The following is a 23,691-nucleotide window of genomic DNA, read 5'->3' as shown; positions in this document are numbered from 1 at the left end:
TATTATTTATTATGAATTTCTTAAATAACCAAACTTCAACAACATAAGTGCAGATCTTTTGAACGCAGCTGATGACGCTGTAAAGTGACGCTCGAATGATCAAGTATTCCAATGTATAAAAAAGCTTTCATTCGATTCCTCCGTCCTCATTTCCTTTCCTTGCAGCTTTCCCTCGCGTCCTCCAGGGGGTGGAGCTGAGACGCGAGGAAAGGAAGCGAGGAAAGGAAACGAGGATGCACAAATAAGAATTGAGAAGCACCCGAGGCCTCCTGGAAGCGGGCATCTCCCTCGGCCCTTCTCGCTGCGAGGCGACAGCGCCACCCACTGAATCTGAAGGCTTCTGATAATAGAATATCATAGAATTTTGACAATAGAAGCCTTTAAATTCGTGAGCAGAAGTTGTGTTGAAAACGCCATGAATTTCAGTGTGTGCTGTTGATTAATATGGCAGATTAATATTAATTGCAGATTAATATTTGGAGTAAATTATTATCGTTGCTGAATACAGCGTTGTCACATGATATTTGTTACTTTTCCCAGTGCCTGTCCAAATGGACCAATTAGCCTACAGTTGTGTGTGTTTGATGGATAAATTAAGACATGCTATTTAGCAATTGTTGGGATATATTTACATTTGTATAGCAGCTACTAATCTTAGGAAATATTAGCCTAGGTGTGCCTCAAAAAGAGATCACACTTGGCAATATGACTCAAAAAGAGCATTTCTGGGCGGTCAAGCGCCTCCTTGAGGAATGCAACTTGTTACTGCAGGGGTTTGGAGCCTCAAATATGATCATCCCTGTGTGAGGGACCCCCACCCTAACATTTATAAGGCATCTGTCTTTTATGAACATCCAGTTTTTATACACATTAAAACTTAATATTATAAATCTACATTTTTGTATATTAATATTTTTTATAAATAATATAATTTAATCTATTTAATAGATAAAAAAACGAACTCATATTTATTTTAATAACATTATTTAGATCTAATTTATTGATTTATTCATTCATTCATGTATTTATTTTATTATACTTATTATATTTATTTTTTGTATTTTTTTTCTCTTGCCTTGTCACTCCCTTGCGGTCCCCTGGGTGTCAGCAGACCCCTATTTGAAAACCACTAATTTATAGGGCACAGTTTTTAGCCAATAACATTTACCTAATCCGAAATTACAGTTATTTTACAAGTTTCTAAAATATTGAGGGCTATCTATATTTAATGGGCTGTGTCATATATAAAAGAATCTGTAATGTTGAAGTATAAGATCTCGCGTGAGTTCCCCTCAGTGTAGAGAATCTGCGAGATTTGCGCGTCCGCCATCACTAGAGCCCGAAAGTAGCTGAACGCGAAGCGGTTGTCAACAAGTCCGAAGAGTGAGACTCGTAAAGAAGGTCAAGTGGGGGCTCAGCGCTGCCTCAGTATACGTGTCCCCCGTCTTTTGTCAGAGCAGACTTTCATGTGAAAGGAGACAACGGCGGGGAATAAGCCAGACATGTCAAATCTCAGCAAAGGGGGCACTAAAAAAGACACCAAGATGAGGATACGAGCCTTTCCTGTGAGTATGAGCGTTCAAAGCCGGCGGGACATTCACTCGAGCTCCGGGGATCCGAGCAGACAGGCCTATGTGGACAAATCCCTTCACACTGCCTCGATGTTTTCCCAAATCCCACAAATAATCAAATAGCCATCATGAGAGGAGTGTCAGAATGATCTAGGTTTAGTGTCTTTTGCGTTGTTTTTGGTCATAATGACATCTCGTTAACCCAACGAGCCAGTTAGCTGGCTAACCTGTTTAACAACAGCAGTAACGTTAACGTTCAGTTAGATAATCATAAATGATGATTTAATGACCCAAATGCAATGGTTTTACTGCAGAGCTTCCCTCAGTGAGCATATGCAATCACCGGTAAATTTGAGTTAAACTCTATCAGAAAGATCTGCTATAGTAATGTTGTGTTTGGCAGGTTGATTTGTCTGATAACTTTTTCCATGATGTATCTTTTTCTTGAATGTCACACATGGCCAGTACAAATGCACCTGTGATGTGACACGCTTTTAGTGAGCTAGCACTAATGCTGCTGGAGTGTTTGTGGTGTTTACAGTTGGCCTGGTCTCACAATAGTCAATGGTCTCTCAATAGTCAATACTGTAAAACCAAAATAAACCGATTCTGGGGCGCATTCTTGTTCTGAATCACATCTATTGATCAACTGTTAGAGGTGAACATTCAGTTGATATTTCAGTTTGATTTTAAGCAAATATAGACTACCCCAGAACACACAACTGTTTTAAGATACTCACACATTGAGACATCTCCCCTTTATCACCTGTTGGCCAAGACTTCTGCATTGTCTCAGTAGACTACGGTGGATAAATAAGCTACAATGTATGAGTGTCATAAAACATCAATCAAGTTTTGTCCAATCGAACAAATACATTGATCATAGTACTATATATTTTCTTTGAACTAACTTCGCCTTAAGTTCACACAGGTGTCCCATAGAGTTACTCATAGTGTATCATGTTAATGGACATTTTCCATGACAACCTGTACTTTTGTCTTTTCGTGAAATGTTCTGCTTGACCAGGGTGTTTGTGTTATCTTTCTTTAAGAAAAATGCGCTTTGTCTGTTGTTGTTTTATTTAATGCAGTCACATTCACTTATTTGTTTACATTGTGTATTCATTTAATGTCTACTTTAGGTTAGATTGATAATCTGTTACCAATTCAAGGTTGTGCTGAGCCATAGCGAGAGGAAGGTATTGCTTCTGTAAGCCTCACGCACTGATGCTTTATATTTTGAATCGGGCAACCTTCATTATCACGTTATTTTCAAACGTTTTGAGCAACCTCTATCACCTTTTCTCTCTTAATGGTTTCCCCACTTCTGTCTCCACCTCATTACAGATGACCATGGATGAGAAATATGTCAACAACATCTGGGATCTCTTGAAAAATGCCATTCAGGAGATCCAGAGGAAAAACAACAGTGGGCTGAGCTTCGAGGAGCTCTACAGGAACGCCTACACCATGGTCCTCCACAAACACGGAGAGAAGCTCTATACAGGCTTGAGGGAGGTGGTCACAGAACATCTCATCAACAAAGTAAGACCCATCTCTCTCTTTCCTCTTTCCCAACCTGAGGGAACCGCTCTGTGTAGAGATGCACCGATTGATCGGCTGGTGACCGGAATTGGCCGATTTTCACGTGATCGGCCACGACCGGCTGGTCAGTCTGGCATATGCCCATTTTATGCCGGTCAAATGCACTCGGGACGCCGCATTATTAACATCGCGCAACATTAGCATCACACGTGCACACATGCAAGCGTGAGCAGCGCGTATTGAGAAAGAAAGTGCGATCACACCGGGAGAGGCAGCGCGAGAGCGTCAAGCAGGAGTGTCGCTCAATTAAAGTGAAAGCACACTTTTGATGGACAAAATAAATATGATTTCACACAAAAAGTGCCCAAAATGCACAGAATTTGCATGTCTAGTGTGTTTTAACAAGAACTAGAGTAGGCTATGTCAGAAAATAAAATGAAGACTGAAGAAGGATTAACCCATTTAAACTTGTTTTTATTATTCAGTACTTTGGGTAAAAGTATATGGTGTTTTATAAAAAATAAACATATAGAAAATACATATTTGTGTGGGCTGTAAAGTGGTTAGAAAAAATGAAATCGGAATCGGCTCAAATCGGTATCGGCAGGTCGGACTCGGTGAAAAATCGGAATCGGCCTAGAAAATTGTAATCGGTGCATCTCTAATTCTGTGCATTTCCACAGTTCGAGATCCCCGTGCCGAGCACTGCATCTGGCACAAAAACTGACACATGCACAATCGTGCATTTGGCAGATTTACTGAGAATGTTATCCTATGGCCTCGGTGTTGCTAATGCAATTCTGTGCTGTTTAAGTTACAGGAAGTAGAGCCCTGCACGGGCCTCAAATCTAGGCTCTGGTCCGGCTCGTGTCCGAGACGCTCAGGCCCTAGCCCGGCCCGTGTCCGACAGCTCATCAGAATGATCAGCCCGAGTCCGACCCGAGGCCGGGGTTTTTTCTTTTTCATTACACAGCCTGCCCTATGTTGCAGCCATTAAAATAGATCTGTTAGGGGGGTAACAGTTATAAGACCCGAGACCAGATATGATGAAAGAAGATGACCAGGAGTCGTGAGGTTCAATCAAAAAGATAAAAATTTACTGAAGAATAGTTTGCAGTTTCATCGGTAGAGCGAGCGTCAAAGTCTCACGAGGAGGTCGCAAGCCAACTCTACCTTACACAAAATCATACACCAATTATACCATTTTGCAAGGGCAAGCATCGCATCATCATACATCTGATTGGCTAAGAGAATATAGAACCATAAACAATTTCACACATGTGAGCAGATAAAAGGTGCCTATCGCCATTAGTTAGGATAGCTGTCGCCAATCCTTAGATTTAGGTCAGCGTTGACCTCACAAGTTAGAGGAGAGCGTCGATGAGGCTGAGCGTTGGGTCCCAAATGCCTACGTAGAAAGTCAAACACACACACACATAACATCGCCAAGGCCGAAGAGTGCTTGAGCTCTGCATTATCAGTTAACCAAAACATAGCTCCTCAGGAAGAAAGGGAGAGAAATTGCATTGCTCTCTAGAGAAAATATATGATTTCACAAGCACAAAAGAATATAGAAATGATTATGTGATAATGCATATATATATTTGATTATTGATTTGTATAAAAGTAATGTAAGCATTCAAAAGGATATGGAATGAAATATATATATAACTGACTGAAGAGACAAGGGATTTTGACCGCCCCTTCAGTCCCCCGTTTTAGACCTATGTGGGGTCCAATACCGCCACGTCTGGTCTAACAAGTGAGGTCACTACGGAAGGTGGAGTGGTGACTTATGATTCCCTGGCGGGTCACAAGAGTCTCTTCGCCTCTTTACGGACATGCTGGAAACTAAAAATTCCAGTCCCCATTCCGAGGCTCTCCCACCTTCCACTCACAACAGGGCATCAATGTTGTTCTTTCTCAGTTTATCGCTCAGGCGGTTTGTCAGCTTGATCAGTCTGCTTTCCTCCTCGGCAGGATTCAGCTTACTGCAAGCAGACCTGCAAATATATGAGAAGAAGAAACGAACACACATCCATACACAAAAACAAAGAAGAGCCAACCCACGCCTCCACTTCTATCCCACCAACCTTTTTGCATATTGAGGGTATTACAGGGATAATTTGGGGAGTGACCAAGCCAAAAGGTCACCGTCTCATTTCCGTCCAAGCGATAGCAGCGATCATTAACGTTCTGATACATGGTTGGAATTAAATTTAGACCCTCAGTTGAATTTAGGCATGGGTATTGAACCCATGATGGACGGTTATCAATCTCCTCACAATCCCAGTGAGTGGAGAACGCATGGAGTCTACCGGTCCAAATTGAAATCTGAATCCACATCAGGAATGATAAGGCTATTATAATCAAAGCCACAAACGAGAGAGGGAGTACCAATCGAATGATGGCCCGCCTCACTTTCCTAAAGAATTAGCAGCTTATCGTCGGATTCCGCCATCTGTAATGGTAAAACATTGTTACAGAATTTTTACACTATCACACATATAAACGACAGACCTTTACGAGACAGTTCGTTATTATGATGCGGTGATTTGGTTGGAACCTTTATCGAGTGGTTTCACCTGTGACCAATGTCTCCAGACAGTACCCAGAACCCCTCTGTCAAGTAAAACAGATGTATTAGTTGTCAAGAGCACCTGGAAAGGTCCATCAAATTTTGGACCTAGAGGAGAAACAATCTCTCTTTGCAACATTACACTGTCACCTATTTCAGGCAAGGCCGGCATGTCTTTTTGCTCAACATTATCTCTCTCTGCTTGTCGGACACTGACACTAACTCGTGTATCGCGTAAACAGTTATCCAAAGCCTTCAGATAATTTTGCAAAGCATCTTTCAACGGCCCGGACGGTCCCTCATGTTGCAGGGGAGCATCCCAAGGCAGTCGCATGTAACGACCTGTCATTATTTCAAAAGGACTGATCTGAGTAGTTTTGTTAGGGCTGGCTCTCAGACTTAAAAGAACCATTGGAACAGCTGCGTGCCACCCCTTCCCCCACTCCAACAATCTCTTTCTCAATGACGTTTTGAGTGTTCTGTTTGTACGTTCAATGGAGCCGCTAGACTGAGGCCTAAACGGGATGTGGAAGTGTTGCTTCACTCCCATCAGTTTCATGACATTTTTCATTACCTTTCCCATGAAATGTTTACCCTGATCTGAATCAATTTGTAAGGGTAAGCCCCATCTTGGGAAAATTTCATTCAACATTACTTTTGCGGTTGCGTCTGCGGTGCAGTTTCTCAGTGGAAATGCCTCCACCCATCTGGAGAAAAGATCAACAATCATTAGAATCTATGTGAACCCTCCACTAGGGGGCAATGGACCTATGAAATCAATTTGGAGGTGTGTCCACGGACCCTGAGGTCGAGGGGCATGTCCTAAGGGAATTTTCAGCTTTGAGGAAGAATTAACCTTAAGGCATACTAAACATCTCTTACAGAAATCAGTGCAAGAAGCCCTCAGCCTTGGCCACCACCAGGTTTTTGAAATCATTGCATGTAATTTCTCAGGCCCTGCATGTGCCAACCCATGATACAAGGACATAAGTTCCGTTCGAGCAGAAACAGGGCAAACAAAGCGTCCATTAAATTTCCAAAGTCCTTCAGAATTTTTCTGTGCTCCTAACTTTGTCCACTGTTCTATCTCTTCAGGGTCATCCTCTGCATAAAGTTCAAAATGTCTCTGGAAGTTTCATTCTCCTGAAGGGAAAGAGTCATCACACTCACACATGATTCAGTCAGTTTTGCAGCCTCTTTGGCAGCAGCGTCTGCAGCGTGGTTCCCTTTGGCTTCCGGGGAGCTGTCAGTAGCGTGCCCGATGACTTTGATGACTGCTCCTTCTGCGGGAAGATCACAGGCATTCATAAGTTCTTGTACCTGCTGTTGATGTGAGATAGGAAGTCCTGCAGTAGTCAGAAATCCCCTGCGCCTCCATACGGGGCCGAAGCGTGTTCCCTGCTCATGAAAGCTGGAGCCGTCCACGAACAAGTTCATAGCATTAGACAGGGGTTCAGATTGAAGAGGGCTTTGGCTGTCCGCCTCGATCAGTCGGGCACAGTTGTGTGCAGTTCCTTCTTCTGGAAGCAAGGAGGCAGGATTGATAGCAGTTTCAATGTCAATTTGTATGTCCACATTTTTACTCAAGAGAGTGGTCTCCCATTTGGCTCGTCGTTGATTAGAGATGGAGCCTAAACGGGTATTTGTTAACAGTTTCAAAATCTGGTGTCTGGTGTGCAGTATCACCTTTTGATGTGTCACAATGTCACTGCCCACTCTGCACAGTCACATATCAACAGGCACAGATGTTGCCCTGCCATTGAAACAGAAATAGGAGCAGAATAATATCCTACCATCCCATACGAGTTCCGGCCCAGAACCTTTTGACCCAGAGCAGCGGAGTAAGACCGGGTCCCCACCCATGTCCATAGGTGGAAAGGCCTGCTGGCATCGGCATGTCGTAATGCTGGGGAGGAAGCAAGAGTTTCTTTGATACTCACGAAAGCCTCCTCCATCTCCTCAGTCCAGTCGATCAAATCCGATCCAGGTCTTCCTCCTTTCAGTGCCTCTGTGAGTGGTTTAGAGAGTTTAGTCTATTCAGAAACATACTGGCGGCAGTAATTCAAAAGACCCATCACTTGCCTTAAACCAGTGACAGTGTTTGGCTTTGGAAGTTCAATAATAGCTTTAACTCGTTCGGGGGGGATGCGTCGGCCACGCACCCCCACAATCTGTCCCAGATAAGTCACTCCAGGTAATGCTAGCTGTGCTTTCTTCAAGTTCACTTTGACTCCCCCGTTTTGGAGGGCCTTCAAAACATTCTGAATAGTTTCAGCTCCCTCTCGTGCTTCATTTCTCAAAGGGTATTGTCTTTTGGCTTCATGCAAGGGACCTGGAATGCTCAGAGGCTGAATCTGTGCCAGACCACAATCATATTTGTCTTTTGCCCATACATTTGGGAATTTAGAAATTATAAACTTCAACGATACTCACAGAATCAGCCACTGCACATCTCTCCTCATGGTGGGGGCCAGTCTGAGATAAGCGAATTGTTTCATTGCAGCCAAGCACTAGCTTATTTTTAGAAAGCAAAACATCAGCTTCAAGGTTTTTCAAAATGTAAACACCAATAATTGTCCCTACAGTGTTTTCTCCTACCCAAAATTCAGTCTAATATACATTTCCAGAGTTAGAAATGGTTAGAGGGACAGAAACAGATTTGTGATACACCTGTTTGCTATTTAGACCTTCTATATACAAAGTTTCAGAAGTGATTTCAAGATCGATTGGTTACAACAGCCACATTCAACAGTCCGCGCACCTCAGTATAGGGTCCATCATAATGGTTCTCAGTCTGACCGGCTAAAGCTGCCGCCTGAACAGTCTGAGAAGAGATGGTGGGGGCGGAGGGAGCACGAGAGACCGTCTCACATTTCGCAGCTCTCTCAGCCTGATCACACACTGCCTTTAGACCTTCACTCAAACTGCACAGATCAGATCCTATCTCTCGTCCGATAATTTTGTCATCCTATCACGTTGAGCAATCAAGCTGGACCACCCATTAATCATGTTAGGGATTGTTTTTTTTTTTCTTGTTTTTTTTTCAGGAGTTATTGGTATACCACCCATCTTACAAATCCATGAATAGGGCAAACACGGATAAAAATTTGACTTTATCAGCTTCTTTTTTTGTTTGCAGCCAGTCTAACTGCTGTGTGATTTTCCAATCAGAATCAAACCCCTGACTGACCATTTTCTTAATGAGCTGTGCGTATTTCTTTGATTTGAGCTCGTCAGAGCAGAGCTGTTTACAGCGTTCGCTCTCTTCCATTTGGTCAGGACTTTTTTCTTTATCAGTCATTCTTATTGGTCACAGATGAAAAACCACCACAGAAAAAGATTTAGCAGCCACAACAATAAATTTGGCGGAAAAATACGTTTAGCAACAATAGTGAGACTTCTACACAATGAAACTGCAAATTATGTTTCGCTTCCCAAGTCACATAAAACTGGTCTATGCCAATTTGGGTCACACTATATATATATTTATTTGTTTGGGACCGTTCCTGATGCATCCCTGGCAAACAACCCTATATTTTACTATTTTAATTTTATTTTATTGATTTAACTAACATCTTGTTCCCTATCTGCCTGAATCACTAACTTCGGGGATCCCCTATCTGAGATGGAAGAGATTGATCAGGTTTTGCGGTGCCACTGGACCTAATCCAGGGACGCCCTCTGCTGGGGTGGTGTACCACACCCGTATTGCCCCACTGGGCCCCCACAGAGTGCGTTTCACTTTTGCTGTTTTAAACATAACAGCAACCCTTTATACTCTCGTAGTATAAATAATCTTCACTCGCCTCGTCGGAGTGAAGCTCTCCCGTTCCCCTTCAAAATCTCTTCCAATCAGACAGCCCTAATAATTAATAAAATCTCTTTCTACCTTGTTTGCTGATTTGCCAGAGATGTCACCACAGAATGGTTTCCCGCGAATCCTCCACCAAACTGTTAGGGGGGTAACAGTTATAAGACCCGAGACCAGATATGATGAAAGAAGATGACCAGGAGTCGTGAGGTTCAATCAAAAAGATAAAAATTTACTGAAGAATAGTTTGCAGTTTCATCGGTAGAGCGAGCGTCAAAGTCTCACGAGGAGGTCGCAAGCCAACTCTACCTTACACAAAATCATACACCAATTATACCATTTTGCAAGGGCAAGCATCGCATCATCATACATCTGATTGGCTAAGAGAATATAGAACCATAAACAATTTCACACATGTGAGCAGATAAAAGGTGCCTATCGCCATTAGTTAGGATAGCTGTCGCCAATCCTTAGATTTAGGTCAGCGTTGACCTCACAAGTTAGAGGAGAGCGTCGATGAGGCTGAGCGTTGGGTCCCAAATGCCTACGTAGAAAGTCAAACACACACACACATAACATCGCCAAGGCCGAAGAGTGCTTGAGCTCTGCATTATCAGTTAACCAAAACATAGCTCCTCAGGAAGAAAGGGAGAGAAATTGCATTGCTCTCTAGAGAAAATATATGATTTCACAAGCACAAAAGAATATAGAAATGATTATGTGATAATGCATATATATATTTGATTATTGATTTGTATAAAAGTAATGTAAGCATTCAAAAGGATATGGAATGAAATATATATATAACTGACTGAAGAGACAAGGGATTTTGACCGCCCCTTCAGATCTGTTTTCTTTCTCAATGGCAAAGTAGTTATGTTTCTTTTCATTTCTTTATTAAGTTAATTTAGACTAATGTTCGGATAAAAATAAAATAAAAATTATGACGACCAAGCAGCCAGTTAAACATGTCTGATCCATTTAGCCTCTCAAATCAACACTTTACTTGGCTACAATACAATCCATAGATATAAAACACCTTAAGCACATCACACACAGACAGTTAGTTTAAACGTTTATTAATCAAATAAATAAAATCAAATAAATGGCATTAAATTAAAAACAAACATGCGGATTATCTTTCCTCAAAAGTCAAGTCTTCACTACAGAACATGGCCATTCTTATTTCCAATAGTTTCCAACAGACTTTCAAATGAAAAACAACAAGACAGCCCCCTAACAGAACTGTCTCTTACCGAGCATCGTGAAGAAAGATCACAGCATCCACAGTGGAAGGTTTTAATCCAGTCGTACTTTTTCCTTTAACTATTCCAGCTGCGCTGAAGTCACGCTCGCTATACTTCTGCTGCTGGCTGGGACACTAGAAACAGAGCGAGCCGGTCGCGCGAATCTTGGGTCGTGCCGCCGGGAAACCTGTGTGCAGGTGTGTGTGTGTGTGTGTGCGTGAGCAGACTGTCATGTGTCAGTCATATGTCAGTGTGATAGGTTATAAAACGTTTAAGCTTAAAACAGGCCCGAGGCACGGCCCGCGTGTGAACTGACGTGAAAATTGTCCCGAAGCCCGGGCCTAGGGGCGTAAATAAGTCAGGGCCCGTCGGGCTCGGGCTGAAATGCAGGGCTCTAACAGGAAGATCCAGCACCAGTTAACTGGAAAAGGGATATCAGGGTGTAGAAAGTAATGTGAGGAGAACGCGTTTTAGACCAATGAAAAAAGTAACCGCAGATGGGCGGAATAAAAATGTGAATTTGCACTCTGACTGTAGGTGGCGCTTATGGAAAAGAAGAAGTCCAGTGCAGCGCAACTTTCTGTTTCTGACACTCTTCTGAAGAAATTAGGCCCAACATTATTACGTGTTTTCCAACAGCCGTTCAGATTTCGCAGAGACAAAAGAGCTGGTTCTGTGTTTTTCCTCTGCTATTCATTGTCCTTCAGCAAAAATAATTAGAAATTAGAATAAAAAAATCTGTCGCATTGACAGCGAAAGTGTGTGTTGGTCTGCACAGCACAGACACGTAACAGACATTCATTCAAATGAAAATGTTTTGGCACTGAACATTTGTCTGGTTTGAACAGGCATTATTGGATTAATGAAATAAGAGTGACTCTCTGAAGTGGGTTTGAGGTTTGGTTTTTAATGTATGTCATGTGTTTAAGTTGAAAGAAAGATAAGTGCTTCATTTATGAATTACACCAAGTTGTGGTTCTGCTTGCTGGGTTGATATGAATTAGCAGGTTGTTATTCCTTCCCTTATATATGTTGTTTTTGTCCTTTAAAAGGTACGCGAGGATGTGTTAAACTCCCTGAATAACAACTTTCTGCAAACACTGAATCAAGCCTGGAATGACCACCAGACGGCTATGGTGATGATCAGAGACATCTTGATGTACATGGTGGGTCCTCACGGCAACCTTTCATTGTGTGTTGTTTGATTTTTGTCTTGGTACTTGTCTGTGTGATGGTAGCTTATTATTACAGGGCTTGCAAGGCATCACTGTGTTGATAATTCCTCAAAAATTCTGGTTAGGTGCATTATTTTCTAGTTGTAATTCTCATTTTAATTCTCTGTCGTTCGATACCTCTTGAGATGCCCCTCGTCACGGCACTGTGTGTGCGACTGTGAACAAGAAACATAAACCAAACTGGACCAGGAACAAAAAAGACTTTCTTTGAAAAGAACACAGAAAAAAAACACCCACTGTAATCCATCAGTTACTCTTAAGAACAAGGCTTAAAATGTGCCTGCGACCTGTTTTGGTCTCTTCGGGTGTGTTCACACTTGGCATGTTGGGTTCGATTAAAACACACTCTGGTGCGTGTGGTTCATGTAAACGAACCAAAACCAGGAAGATAAGACCCTAAAAAGGACACAATGTTCATGCATATCGTTTTTCTCTCATCATAGTAGTGATTTTGCCATCAGTTCGGTACAGGCAGATCTTTTGTGTGTGTGTGACGGAGGGATTCCTGCCGCTGTTTTGACTCTTTTACACATAAGCTCTTCATGAGTTCTCAGCTGGTCAAACCGCTTCCTCGATTCTAATGCGAGTGAACGTCTGTGGTGATCTGAAGACATTCGCATGTGTTTTTGATCCGTTTATCTGTGTGGATTCAGAATTGTAATTTTTGGGTGAACTGTTCCTTTAACAACTGCAGCAATGCAACTCCCTCCTAAGATAATGACCATAATGACTAGAAACCAACTTCTGTTCTGTTTGATAAAGTCGTTCAGTTGGCGAGTTGGGATCTTGTGACTGTGGCAGGGATTGAATGCACTCCTGAAAAACGCATCTTTTCTTCAGCAAATGCAAAGCCACGTTTCATACGCGATTATTATACATGAAGATTTTGTAACAACAATTTTTTCTGGAGTTCACATAAACCTGCAGAACACAAGAGAGGTTGAGGCCAAACAAGATTGGACACCATTGACTTTTAATGTGTGGACAAACACTAATATGAACATTTTCCAAATATTCTTTGTGTTTCTCAAGAAATAAGGTCATGCATGTTTGGATTAACATGAGGGGAAGTAAATGATGACAGAACTGTCATTACTGGGTGAACTATCGCTTTATAAAAGATGCAAAAGTAGCATAAAATAATCGCGAGCGACTTGTGCCCTATAGTCCAAGTGAAGGCATGATCCGGTTTGGTGAAAAACAAACCAAAATGTTATTTACCAACCTAAATATATAATATTAATTTCAGCAATTTTTCTCCTGTGCGCATTCATAAAGAGTGTACGAGAGCACCGGTTAACGCCCTCACGTCCAGGAAAAGCACACAAGCGCACCATTTAGATAAATCATGATTAATAACAGCAGAACAAAAGTTCCTGCTCAACTTTAGCTCTTCTTTTGCTGCCTCGCAAGCACTGGAGTTTCTTTCAGGAACTGCGGATATATTTTAGTTTCTCCTACTGTGGTTGTGCATGTGTCCAACTAACTTGACTGTTGCTTGGAGAAGAGCTTTATCCCTCTCTCTCTCTCTGTCTCCCCTTCTGTCTTTGTATAGGACCGGGTGTATGTTCAGCAGAATAATGTAGAGAACGTCTATAATCTAGGTCTCATCATCTTCAGAGACCAGGTGGTTCGATACGGTTGCATCCGGGACCATCTAAGGCAGACCTTACTAGACATGATTGCCCGTGAGAGAAAAGGAGAGGTGGTGGACAGGTGGGTGTCGTCTGGTTCTGGTCTACTCTACACATGTGTGGTTGCATAATTGCAATATGCAAATTTTAGTTGGCACACAATATATATTTTTTAATTGATCAAACCCTACATCTGCTAAGTTCTTTGCCAAGTACCGGTAGATTTAATAAATCCTGATGTGAGCCCCATATGTGCTCTCTTTGTGCACACACACCGCATCAAAGCACGAGCCCCTGGCTTGAAAGGTCTGAGTTTAAACCCGGGAATGAAGTGGGGTGTAAAAAAGAAATGTAACATAAAATAGGAAATATGTCAGAATTATATATTGAAATATTAAAAGTCGAACTTGCCAATAACACTTGAGTAAGGACAAAAAATAAATTCCACAATTACCGTTAATTGTACTTATTTATTCGCTTATTTTTTATTAGACTCGTTAAATCAAGATATAGATTAAAGGGGTGGTTCACCAAAAAATGACATTTCTGTCATCAATTACTGACTCTCAGGTCGTTCCAAACCTGTACGACTTACTTTCTTCTGTGAAACACGAAATAAGATATTTTGAGAAATGTCCTGGTGTGTTTTGTCCATACAGTGGAAGTTAATGGTAAAAAACTGTTGGATTACCAACATTCTTCAAAATATCTTATTTTGTGTCCCGCAGAGGTAAGAAAGTCATAGAGGTTTGGAACGACATAAGGGTAAGTAAATATGACCGAATTTTCATTTTTGTGTGAACTACTTCAAAATCTCTTTATGCATAAAGAGTATGAAAAATATGATATTGTGGCAAGTTTACAAAGCATTAGCATCAGTAAATGTGAGGAGGAGGCCAATAATAGGGATAAATTCATCCTCTTAATGTAAAGCAAACTGAATGTTTATTAAAAAGAATAAATTTTTTTGTTGCTTAACAGTGACATAAAAGATGCTCAAAAATTAACTGATATTAATATCACCTGAACAGGGCTGCACCATATAGAAATGATCAAAATGTCGCAATGTACAAATTATATGTATATCACAATGGTTTAGTTACAATAACTGAATGATGTTCAAAATGCCTGTCTTGGTGAGCACTCACAGAACATGTATGTTGGTTATATCAATTACTAGTTGGTTTTTAAATATAAATATACATTTATTTAACACACTTAAAGCATTATCGTGTCGCATATCGAATATTGCATTATTTAACGAGTTATTGCATATTTTATTCACATTTTTGCTTTAAAGGGACACTAACTAGGAATTAGTCCCATCTAGTGGTGAATTCGTATTTTGCTCTCCAGCGCCTCGCTTTTTCAAATGCGCGTTGCATCTACGGTAGGCGATATGTACCAAAAAGCTTTGACAGGATGTCTTCTAATAGCACTTCGTCGAGTTTTCCTTCGGTTGAACAGGTGTGTTATTTCAAACAAACTGCAACATGACAACAAACAAACGAATGTCACAGTATGAATTACTGACTGTGCAACTATCTGGAATCTGAGGGTGCAAAAAAATCGAAACATTGAGAAAATCTCCTTTAAAGGACAAGTTCGGTATTTTACACTTAAAGCCCTATTTACAGATCGTATCTGATGAAATAGAACGGTTAAGTTTAAAATTTGGACACATGTTCCAGTCCCGAGAATTTTGGGTTTATTTCGCTTCCCCCCCACCCCCACACAATGGTTGTCTATGGCCACTGGAAGATTCCTTCCTAAAACACATTAAACTTTCGTTTACAAAGACGTGAAACTCACCGAGTGGTCAGGGGTGTTCACTGATACGGGCCCAAAAAAAATCGCTGAAAAAGATGCTTTCCAACAGGTTTTATCGTAGTGTTTGTCCAACTCCATTGACTGTATTGAATGTGCTGTGTGAGGTGCGGTATTCCTCCGCCGCTTCTTCTTCTGCTTCTTCTGTGTATTAAATGAAATGCCAGCGGTTTGCTTGCAATCGGCAAAGGTGCATTATCGCCACCAACTGGTGTCTATTATTCAAGCTCTCAACGGAAGAATCTGGGTGTGACGCGTTTGGCAAAATAGGTCCACAAACGCTAAATAAAACTAAAATTCTCGGGACAGGAGCATGTGTCCAAATTTTAATCTTAACCGTTCTATTTCATCAGATACGATCTGTAAACAGGGCTTTAAGTGTAAAATACCGAACTTGTCCTTTAAAGTTGTGCATTTATGTTCACGATTGTGCTGCATTCACTCACAAAAATACATGTTTTATATATTTACGGTAGGACATTTACAAAATCTCTTCATGATCTTTACTTACGGTAATATCTTAATGATTTTTTTGCATAAAAGAAAAATCTACAATTTTGACCCATACAATGTATTGGCTATTGCCACAAATATACCCCATGCGACTGTGACTGGTTTTGTGATCCAGGGTCACATGTTTAATCAGGGCCTGAATTTACGACCTCTTCTCCCTCTCTCTGTCTCTCTCTCTCTCTCTAATTATGACGAGCAATTGGCTTACCGTCTGCACACTGCGATACAAGACTTTCTCTCTCGCTTCCGGATTGTCACTTTTTTGTCATTGTCAAGTTTTACCAATTTAAACATTCAAGCAATTTTAAACCATTCGGTACTCGCACATAAATCCTCATTGCAAACAGCATGTGTAATATTAGACAGCACAGAGTAAGCCAATCAGATCGTTGCCATTGCAGAAGATGCGTGGAGCTCCACCCGTTCTTTAGTTTTATCACGCACATAGATCTACATTTATGATTTGCTGCTTTCCACAACCATCAGACACACAGAATGTATTACACATGTAACAGGAAAAGTTATCCAGCCGTAGGTTTTTCTATATAGATTGTAAATAAATGTTTGTCTTCATTCAGGGGGGCCATTCGTAACGCTTGTCAAATGTTAATGATTTTGGGATTGGAAGGACGTTCTGTTTACGAGGAGGATTTTGAGGCCCCGTTCTTAGAGATGTCTGCTGAATTCTTTCAGGTTCGTAAAGCTAGATTACACTTTATTTCACTAGTATTTCTCTATTAGTTGGAATAAGTGACATATAAGGATCACATTAAATATATATATATATAGGCCTATATTTGCACATTTATAACATTTATTTATTTATATATATACATACATACAATACCGGTCAAAAGTTTGAAACTTTACTATTTTTAATGTTTTTGAAAGAAGTCATCAAGCCTGCATTTTTTTGATCAAAAACTAATATTGTGAAATATTATTACAATTTAAAATAATGGTTTTCTATTTTGATATACTTTAAAATATGATTTATTTCTGTGATGCAAAGCTGCATTTTCATCAGCATAATTATTCCAGTCTTCGGTGTCACATGACCCTGCAGAAATCACTCTTGATATGGTGATTTATTATCAATGTTAGAAACAGTTGTGCTGCTTAATATTTTTTTAAAATCTTTGATACTTTTTTCAGGAATCTTTGATGAATTAAAAGTAAAAAAAGAACAGCGTTTATTTAAAACTACCATTCAAAAGTTTGGGGTCTTTTTTTGAAAGAAATGAATACTCATTATTCAGCAAGGATGTGTTAATTTAAATTTAAAGTTAAATTTTTATATTGTTTGAAAAGATTTCTATTTAGAATAACTATATTAAATATTAAACAGCACAACTGTAAATAATGACAGATTTTTTTATTTGTGCATAAAGATGTATTGAAGTATGAAGTATGTTTTTTTTTTTGTATAAACCTATTAATTTGTTATTTTTTGTATATATATATATATATATATATATATATATATTTATCTTTTTCAGATGGAAAGTCAAAAGTTTTTAGCTGAGAACAGCGCGAGTGTGTACATAAAGAAAGTGGAGGCACGGATAAACGAGGAGATCGAGCGAGTGATACACTGTCTGGATAAAACGACGGAGGAGCCGATCGTGAAGGTGGTGGAGAGAGAGCTCATCTCCAAACACATGAAGACCATTGTGGAGATGGAGAACTCTGGCCTGGTACACATGCTCAAGAATGGAAAGACAGAAGGTGCACTGCCTCATCTTTGTCATTTCTCATTACTCGGCAGTACAGCTTAGTGGTCAATGAGAAGTTTGTGCATTCAAACTTCTGAATGATTATTTCTTGAGACTTGAAAGGTCCACTTATGTCCTTTTTTCACCTTGCGGTGTACACAAATCAAGATATTTTGATCATGACATGACCCCTTGCTTTGGATAAAAGAATTTGATGAATTAAAGATTCATTTTGTTCCTAAGTTCAAAATGAAACATTTAATGAGCATGAATTACACATTAAATGAACATTAAATAGAAAATGTATAGGATATTGTCTTCAGTGGTTTGGGATCTTTTCTATGTGAGTATTAAGAGAATATTCATGTTGTGTGTGTGTGCACAGATCTGGCCTGCATGTACAAGTTGTTCAGTAGGGTGCCAAACGGCCTGAAGACCATGTGCGAGTGTATGAGCTCGTATCTGAGGGAGCAGGGCAAAGCTCTGGTGTCTGAGGAAGGAGAAGGCAAGAACCCCGTTGACTACATCCAGGTACCAAGATAAGAAACAGAGCCACACCTAACTAGAGGAACACAAACGATTTATGTCAAAACCTCCCTCTCTCTTTCTGCTTCCTTTCTGTAGGGCCTTCTCGATCTGAAGTCACGGTTTGATCGCTTCTTGCTAGAGTCTTTCAACAACGACCGTTTATTCAAGCAGACCATTGCAGGGGACTTTGAGTATTTCTTGAACCTGAACTCTCGTTCACCGGAGTATCTCTCGCTCTTTATTGACGATAAGCTGAAAAAAGGAGTGAAAGGAGTGAGTCGTTTTCTCCAGTCACTTGATTAGCGGACACCTTCCAACTTTTTGCTGTGATATGAAACTGTGTAAATGTGAATGCTGTTTTCCTTACACCATTTAAAGGCAAGGGTTTGGTCCAGGTGTGTTTAATTAGGATTGAAGATAAACTCGGGGAGCAGGATTGAACAACCTTGATTCAAGGCGTTATAAAACAGTGATTTAACACACCTTTGTTTCTGCTGGTTAAAGTGGCCATCTAAATTTATAAGCATTTTTGACGAGCGTGTGACATGCATACATGTGCGTGGATGGACGGATATTTAAAGTAATGGAAAGAGGATGAGAAATTGACTTGGTGACTGATGAGTTGTTCAGAGTAAACCACAACTATTGATCAATCAGATTTTAAAGGATAATTCCGGTATTTAACACCTTGCGTCTATATTGTAGTTTGTTTTGGATGAACAAGAGTGGTGGACAACATTTTTTTGACAATGGTTCCTCTCTCGAGTTTTTGACTATAATAGAATTGGCCATGGACCCATTTAACATTGGAGTCAATGGGCATGTCCGAAAATGTCATTAAAACAGCCAATAATGTTCGTTTACAAAACTGTTAAACTCACCGAGTGGTTAGTGATGTTAGTTGATGTTCCAGAAACAAAAAGTGTTGCGAAATACAGTTTCTGTCGTGTTTTATTCGTCATTTTGTAAAATCCCATTGAATTCTGTTGAAGGACTGCGTGCTCGTTAATATAAATGCGCTACCGGAAACGGAAAGGGGGCTGTTTACATTTGGTCGATGTAGTCTTTTTGCTCGCTTCCGTTTCTCATAAGGCTAGCGAGCAGAGCAACTATGCTCCGGGAGAGTAAGCGAAATAAACAAACAAAACCTTGAAAATATTGAAAGACGTGACCACTGACCAGTGCAATATGAAGTTGAACTCGACTGTGACCGTGAGTGTCCCGCGAGACATAAACAGCGGTTATCGCCATCAAGTGGTTGGGAGTGTGCTAACGCTTCAGATTCAAATATTGAGCGGAAGTTACACGGTTGTGAAGTGTCTGAAAAAATAGTTCTACTATAGCAAAATAAACAGATTGGAATCATATATTGCGACGATATATTGTTTATAATCATCAACGGACACCACCAACCACTCGGTGAGTTTAACAGTTTTGTAAACGAACATTATTGGCTGTTTTAATGACATTTTCGGACATGGCCATTGACTCCAATGTTAAATGGGTCCATGGCCAATTCTTTTATAGTCAAAAACTCGAGAGAGGAACCATTGTCAAAAAAATGTTGTCCACCACTCTTGTTCATCCAAAACAAACTACAATATAGACTCAAGGTGTTAAATACCGGAATTATCCTTTAAGAGGAGAACTAAAATGTAGGCATTTTGAAACCTTTGACCGTTAGAGTAATCAGTTTGTTTGTAGATGTTAATCGTCTGTTGTTTGTCCCTCCTTCAGCTGACAGAGCAGGAGGTGGAGTCGATCTTGGATAAAGCCATGGTGCTGTTCAGGTTTATGCAGGAGAAGGATGTGTTCGAGCGCTACTACAAGCAGCACCTGGCCAGAAGACTCCTCACCAACAAGAGCGTCTCTGATGACTCAGAAAAAAACATGATCTCAAAGCTGAAGGCAAGATCTGCTGCTGAACGGGGTAGAAGCTCAGAGTGCATATAAAACTGTATGTGTCTTATTTGATTTGTCTCTCGTTCCACAGACGGAGTGTGGGTGTCAGTTCACATCTAAACTGGAAGGCATGTTCAGGGACATGAGCATCTCAAACACAACCATGGATGAGTTTCGGCAGCACCTGACGTCAACAGGGGTGAGATACAAATGGTACTCGACCAGAACAAGTCGCGGTTACTGCAGCAAATGCTTTTACTCCTGTTGACTGTGCTATAACCATAGACTTGTGACCAGCTATGACATAGACAAATGTGTCAAAGCGCATTTTCATGATTATATTCTCCCTGCTATGAAATAAAAATGATTGGAAAGGTGGATTACTCTGCAGGGCAGCATTAAGAGTGGTAGCCTAGATTTCTAAAATATGGATTAGTATGCTTTGTTCATATTGTGACATCATTATTTCGTTTCGTTTGAAATTTACTTTTTAATAATTCAAAAAGCTATGCATTTCAATAGGTAGTTCACATACGTTAGTGGTTATCTATTCTCTTTTTAACACTTATCTTTTCCCATCCTGACAGCCGTCATTACTCTTCTGTTCATGCTCAAGAGAGATTTACACTGAACCCCTCTCTCTCTCTCTCTCTCTCTCTCTCTCTCTCTCTCTAGCTCTCTGTAGCTCTCTCTCTCTCTCTCTCTCTCTCTCTCTCTCTCTCTCTCTCTCTCTCTCTCTCTCTCTCTCTCTCCCTCTATCTCTCCCTCTATCTCTCTCTCTCCCTCCCTCTCTCTCTCTCTATATATATATATATATATATATATATATATATATATATATATATATATATATATCTCTCCCTCTCTCTCTCCCTCTCTCTCTCTCTCTCTCTCTCTCTCTCCCTCTCCCTCTATCTCTCTCTCTCTCTCTCTCTCCCTCCCTCTCTCTCTCTCTCTCTCTCTCTCTCTCTCTCTATATATATATATCTCCCTCTCTCTCTCCCTCTCCCTCTATCTCTCTCTCTCTCTCTAATAATTAGACCCGAAATATTGACTTGAATTTATTAGGTTTTTAAACACAAGGCTTCCACGGAGAAAGCAGTTGATAGCAAGTGGCAAGTTCAAACTAGACGGACATTTAAGGGTACAGTCTTACCACAGCATTTTTCCACATAAATAATTATGGGGATAAGAGATATTGATTTGAGATTAATTCTCTATTCCAATTTAGATACCACAGCAAATAAATACTAGCCTTACTAATAAACATTTTAAATATTATTAAAGACAAGAATACAGTCAGTGATAAAATAAGACCAAATAATCAAATTACACGCAATAGAACAAAGATACCAATGAAATAAACAGTGCCATTCAGGTTTTTCAGGCAGGTCTAACTGTAGTTTTCAGGAAGAGAATTCCAATTAAGTAATCAAATGTCAAGTAAAGTCAAGTCATCTTCATTTATATAGCGCTTTTAACAATGTGTATTGTTTCAAAGCTGCTTTACAGAGATAAACTGATAATTTAAGGTAACAGATTGTTTTGGCTTTATAGCGGTTCTTGAATAAAGATATTTTCCAGCTAAAGTTAGTTTTGATTGATTCACTTCCGTCGAAAGGATAATTAGTTATTAAATTAGGGGCCGCTAAGATGACACCGTTCTCTCTACACAGACTTTAAACGTGAACCTGTGAGAAACACTGATGGCGCTCACGTGAGAATCAAGACTTAATTCTCTAGTTATGCACATTTGAATATATGTGCGCAGGTTTGTAATTCCCTACAAACCAAGCTTTAACAAACTACTTGTACTGCCTATAAATTTGATACAGAATTTTATTTTATCACTATGGGGTAGCTATTTTTTATTTATTTTTTTAGAAGGGACAGTGCATATTAATGAACGTACAATCGAAATTGACGTAAATACGCCGGATTTAGCACAGTGCTAGTTTCCATCCGTAGTCCCAGACATAGAAAATAAAAAAATAAAAAATAAAAGAAAAAGCACAAACATGCATAACAACTAATACACATAAAGCTACAAAACATTAAGAGTACCTATCGTAAATGCCTGTGCACAGACTGTGCACAGACCCATGCTTATTACTATATAAAAATATACATAAATCTACTTGTTACTGTATAAAAATATAAATAAATCTACTTGTTACTGTGTAAAAATATAAATAAATCTACCTATCGAAATCTACATTTTTACCTAATGTTCACATTTTTTATTACTATTCAGCCATCTTTTTAGCTGTTTCTTAAATGATACAAAGGTGGGGTTACCTCTAATTTCCGTGGGCATACTGTTCCAATTTGTGCAGCCTTTAATAGAGAGGACATTTTGTGCAAACGTAGACTTTCTAAAAAGTACTTCACAGTCCCCCCGAGTAATTGACCTCGTACTAGTTTTACTATTTCTCTTTTTAATAAAATCCCCCAGGGGTGGTGGGGCCATTCCATTCAATGACCTATAAATAAGACAGCTACTTTTAAAAACTTTAAGATTTTCAAAACTTAGGAATTGATACTTCTCTAGGATTGAACAAAGGTGGACCGACTGTGGTTTTCTATCAAAAACCTTAACTGCTTTTTTTTTTAAGTTGAGCAATGGGTTTTAATGCAGTGACACCAGCAAATGACCAGACTGTAAAGCAATATTCAATGTGAGAAAAAAATCATACAATGGAGATAGGATTTGGCGGCCTCTGTTGTAATGAAAGACCTAATTTGTTTGTAATTTTGTAAATTAAATTTTATAACTTTGGTTACCTTTTTTATGTGCTTTTTAAAATTGAGGTTTGAATCTAGTATAATCCCAAGGTACTTAAACTGGTCTACCAACTCTAATTCCTCACCTCCCAAAAACACAGAAGATCTACTTCTTGTTGGTAGTTTTTCAGTGGGCGTCTTACAATCAAATTCTATCGTTTTTGGCTTCACATGTTTTTTTTTTTTTGTGAACATCATCACAACAGTCTTTTTGGTATTAAGAATGAGACAAATTTGATTTAACCAGTTTTGAACTTTGGTTAGTGCATTTGTAAGATTTGTAGCTATTATCTTTGCGTCTTTACCATGTCACAGCGTCATCCGCATACATCTGTACATTAAGGTCCAGACAGGCAGCTGGAAAATCATTAATGTACATTGAGAATAATAGAGGCCTGAGAATTGAGCCCTGCGGAACTCCAACATGATTGCTAAGGGAAGGGTCTAAGCAAGGGATTGCTTCTTAAGGTCTAAAAATACGGCTCCTACACAAGGACTCTTATCCAATAAATACTTGATCTTTTCAATTAAAAAGCAATTCGCTGTCTCAGTGGAGTGGTTGGGCCGGAAACCGAACTGCATACGATGCAGAGGGGTAAAACCTTTATCCAGATGTTCAACCAGTTGTTGTGCTATCCACTTTTCAGCAACTTTAGAAACTATTGGCAAGATGCTGATTGGACGGTAGTTGGCGACCTGTGTTTTTAACCCTGATTTAAAGATGGGGGTAATAATGGCCTCTTTCCAATATGACGGAACTACCCTTTGACTAATTGATTGATTAACCATAAGAGTAATAGG

At 39.9% G+C, this 23,691-nt stretch overlaps 2 protein-coding genes across 2 annotated transcripts in view; one reads left to right on the top strand and one right to left on the bottom strand.

Annotated features, from left to right (window-relative positions):
- The first annotated feature begins 1,283 nt into the window (after nt 1-1,283).
- The window catches only part of cul3b (cullin 3b), a 39,601-nt gene continuing 17,193 nt past the window's right edge, over nt 1,284-23,691 (top strand). The window contains exons 1-10 of the mRNA XM_079611576.1: nt 1,284-1,565; nt 2,919-3,116; nt 11,805-11,918; nt 13,543-13,703; nt 16,540-16,654; nt 17,461-17,689; nt 18,062-18,207; nt 18,301-18,477; nt 19,942-20,112; nt 20,198-20,305. Coding sequence (XP_079467702.1) covers nt 1,503-1,565; nt 2,919-3,116; nt 11,805-11,918; nt 13,543-13,703; nt 16,540-16,654; nt 17,461-17,689; nt 18,062-18,207; nt 18,301-18,477; nt 19,942-20,112; nt 20,198-20,305 — 1,482 coding nt within the window. The 5' untranslated portion in view covers nt 1,284-1,502. The remainder of the gene's footprint in view (nt 1,566-2,918; nt 3,117-11,804; nt 11,919-13,542; nt 13,704-16,539; nt 16,655-17,460; nt 17,690-18,061; nt 18,208-18,300; nt 18,478-19,941; nt 20,113-20,197; nt 20,306-23,691) is intronic.
- LOC306997943 (uncharacterized protein) lies at nt 6,631-7,693 on the bottom strand. Its single transcript, XM_079611577.1, has 2 exons — nt 7,488-7,693; nt 6,631-7,214 (listed from the first exon to the last, which is right to left on the bottom strand). Exons 1-2 carry the CDS (start codon nt 7,561-7,563, stop codon nt 6,778-6,780), a joined length of 513 nt encoding a protein of 170 aa, XP_079467703.1. The 5' UTR covers nt 7,564-7,693; the 3' UTR covers nt 6,631-6,777.

The sequence above is a fragment of the Phoxinus phoxinus genome, assembly GCF_949152265.1.
Source record: "Phoxinus phoxinus genome assembly, chromosome: 4".
In the NCBI taxonomy this organism is placed as follows: domain Eukaryota; kingdom Metazoa; phylum Chordata; class Actinopteri; order Cypriniformes; family Leuciscidae; genus Phoxinus; species Phoxinus phoxinus.
Note: the sequence above shows the minus strand (reverse complement) of the source record. Positions and strands in the feature narration are given on the sequence as shown.

Excerpts from the sequence above, each read along its gene's own strand:
- LOC306997943 (XM_079611577.1), bottom strand. The coding sequence starts at position 7,563 with ATGGACATGGGTGGGGACCCGGTCTTACTCCGCTGCTCTGGGTCAAAA. Across the intron at positions 7,215-7,487 it reads GCCGGAACTCGTATGGGATG|AAGAAGGAACTGCACACAAC; the intron begins GTAGGATATTAT and ends CCTTGCTTCCAG.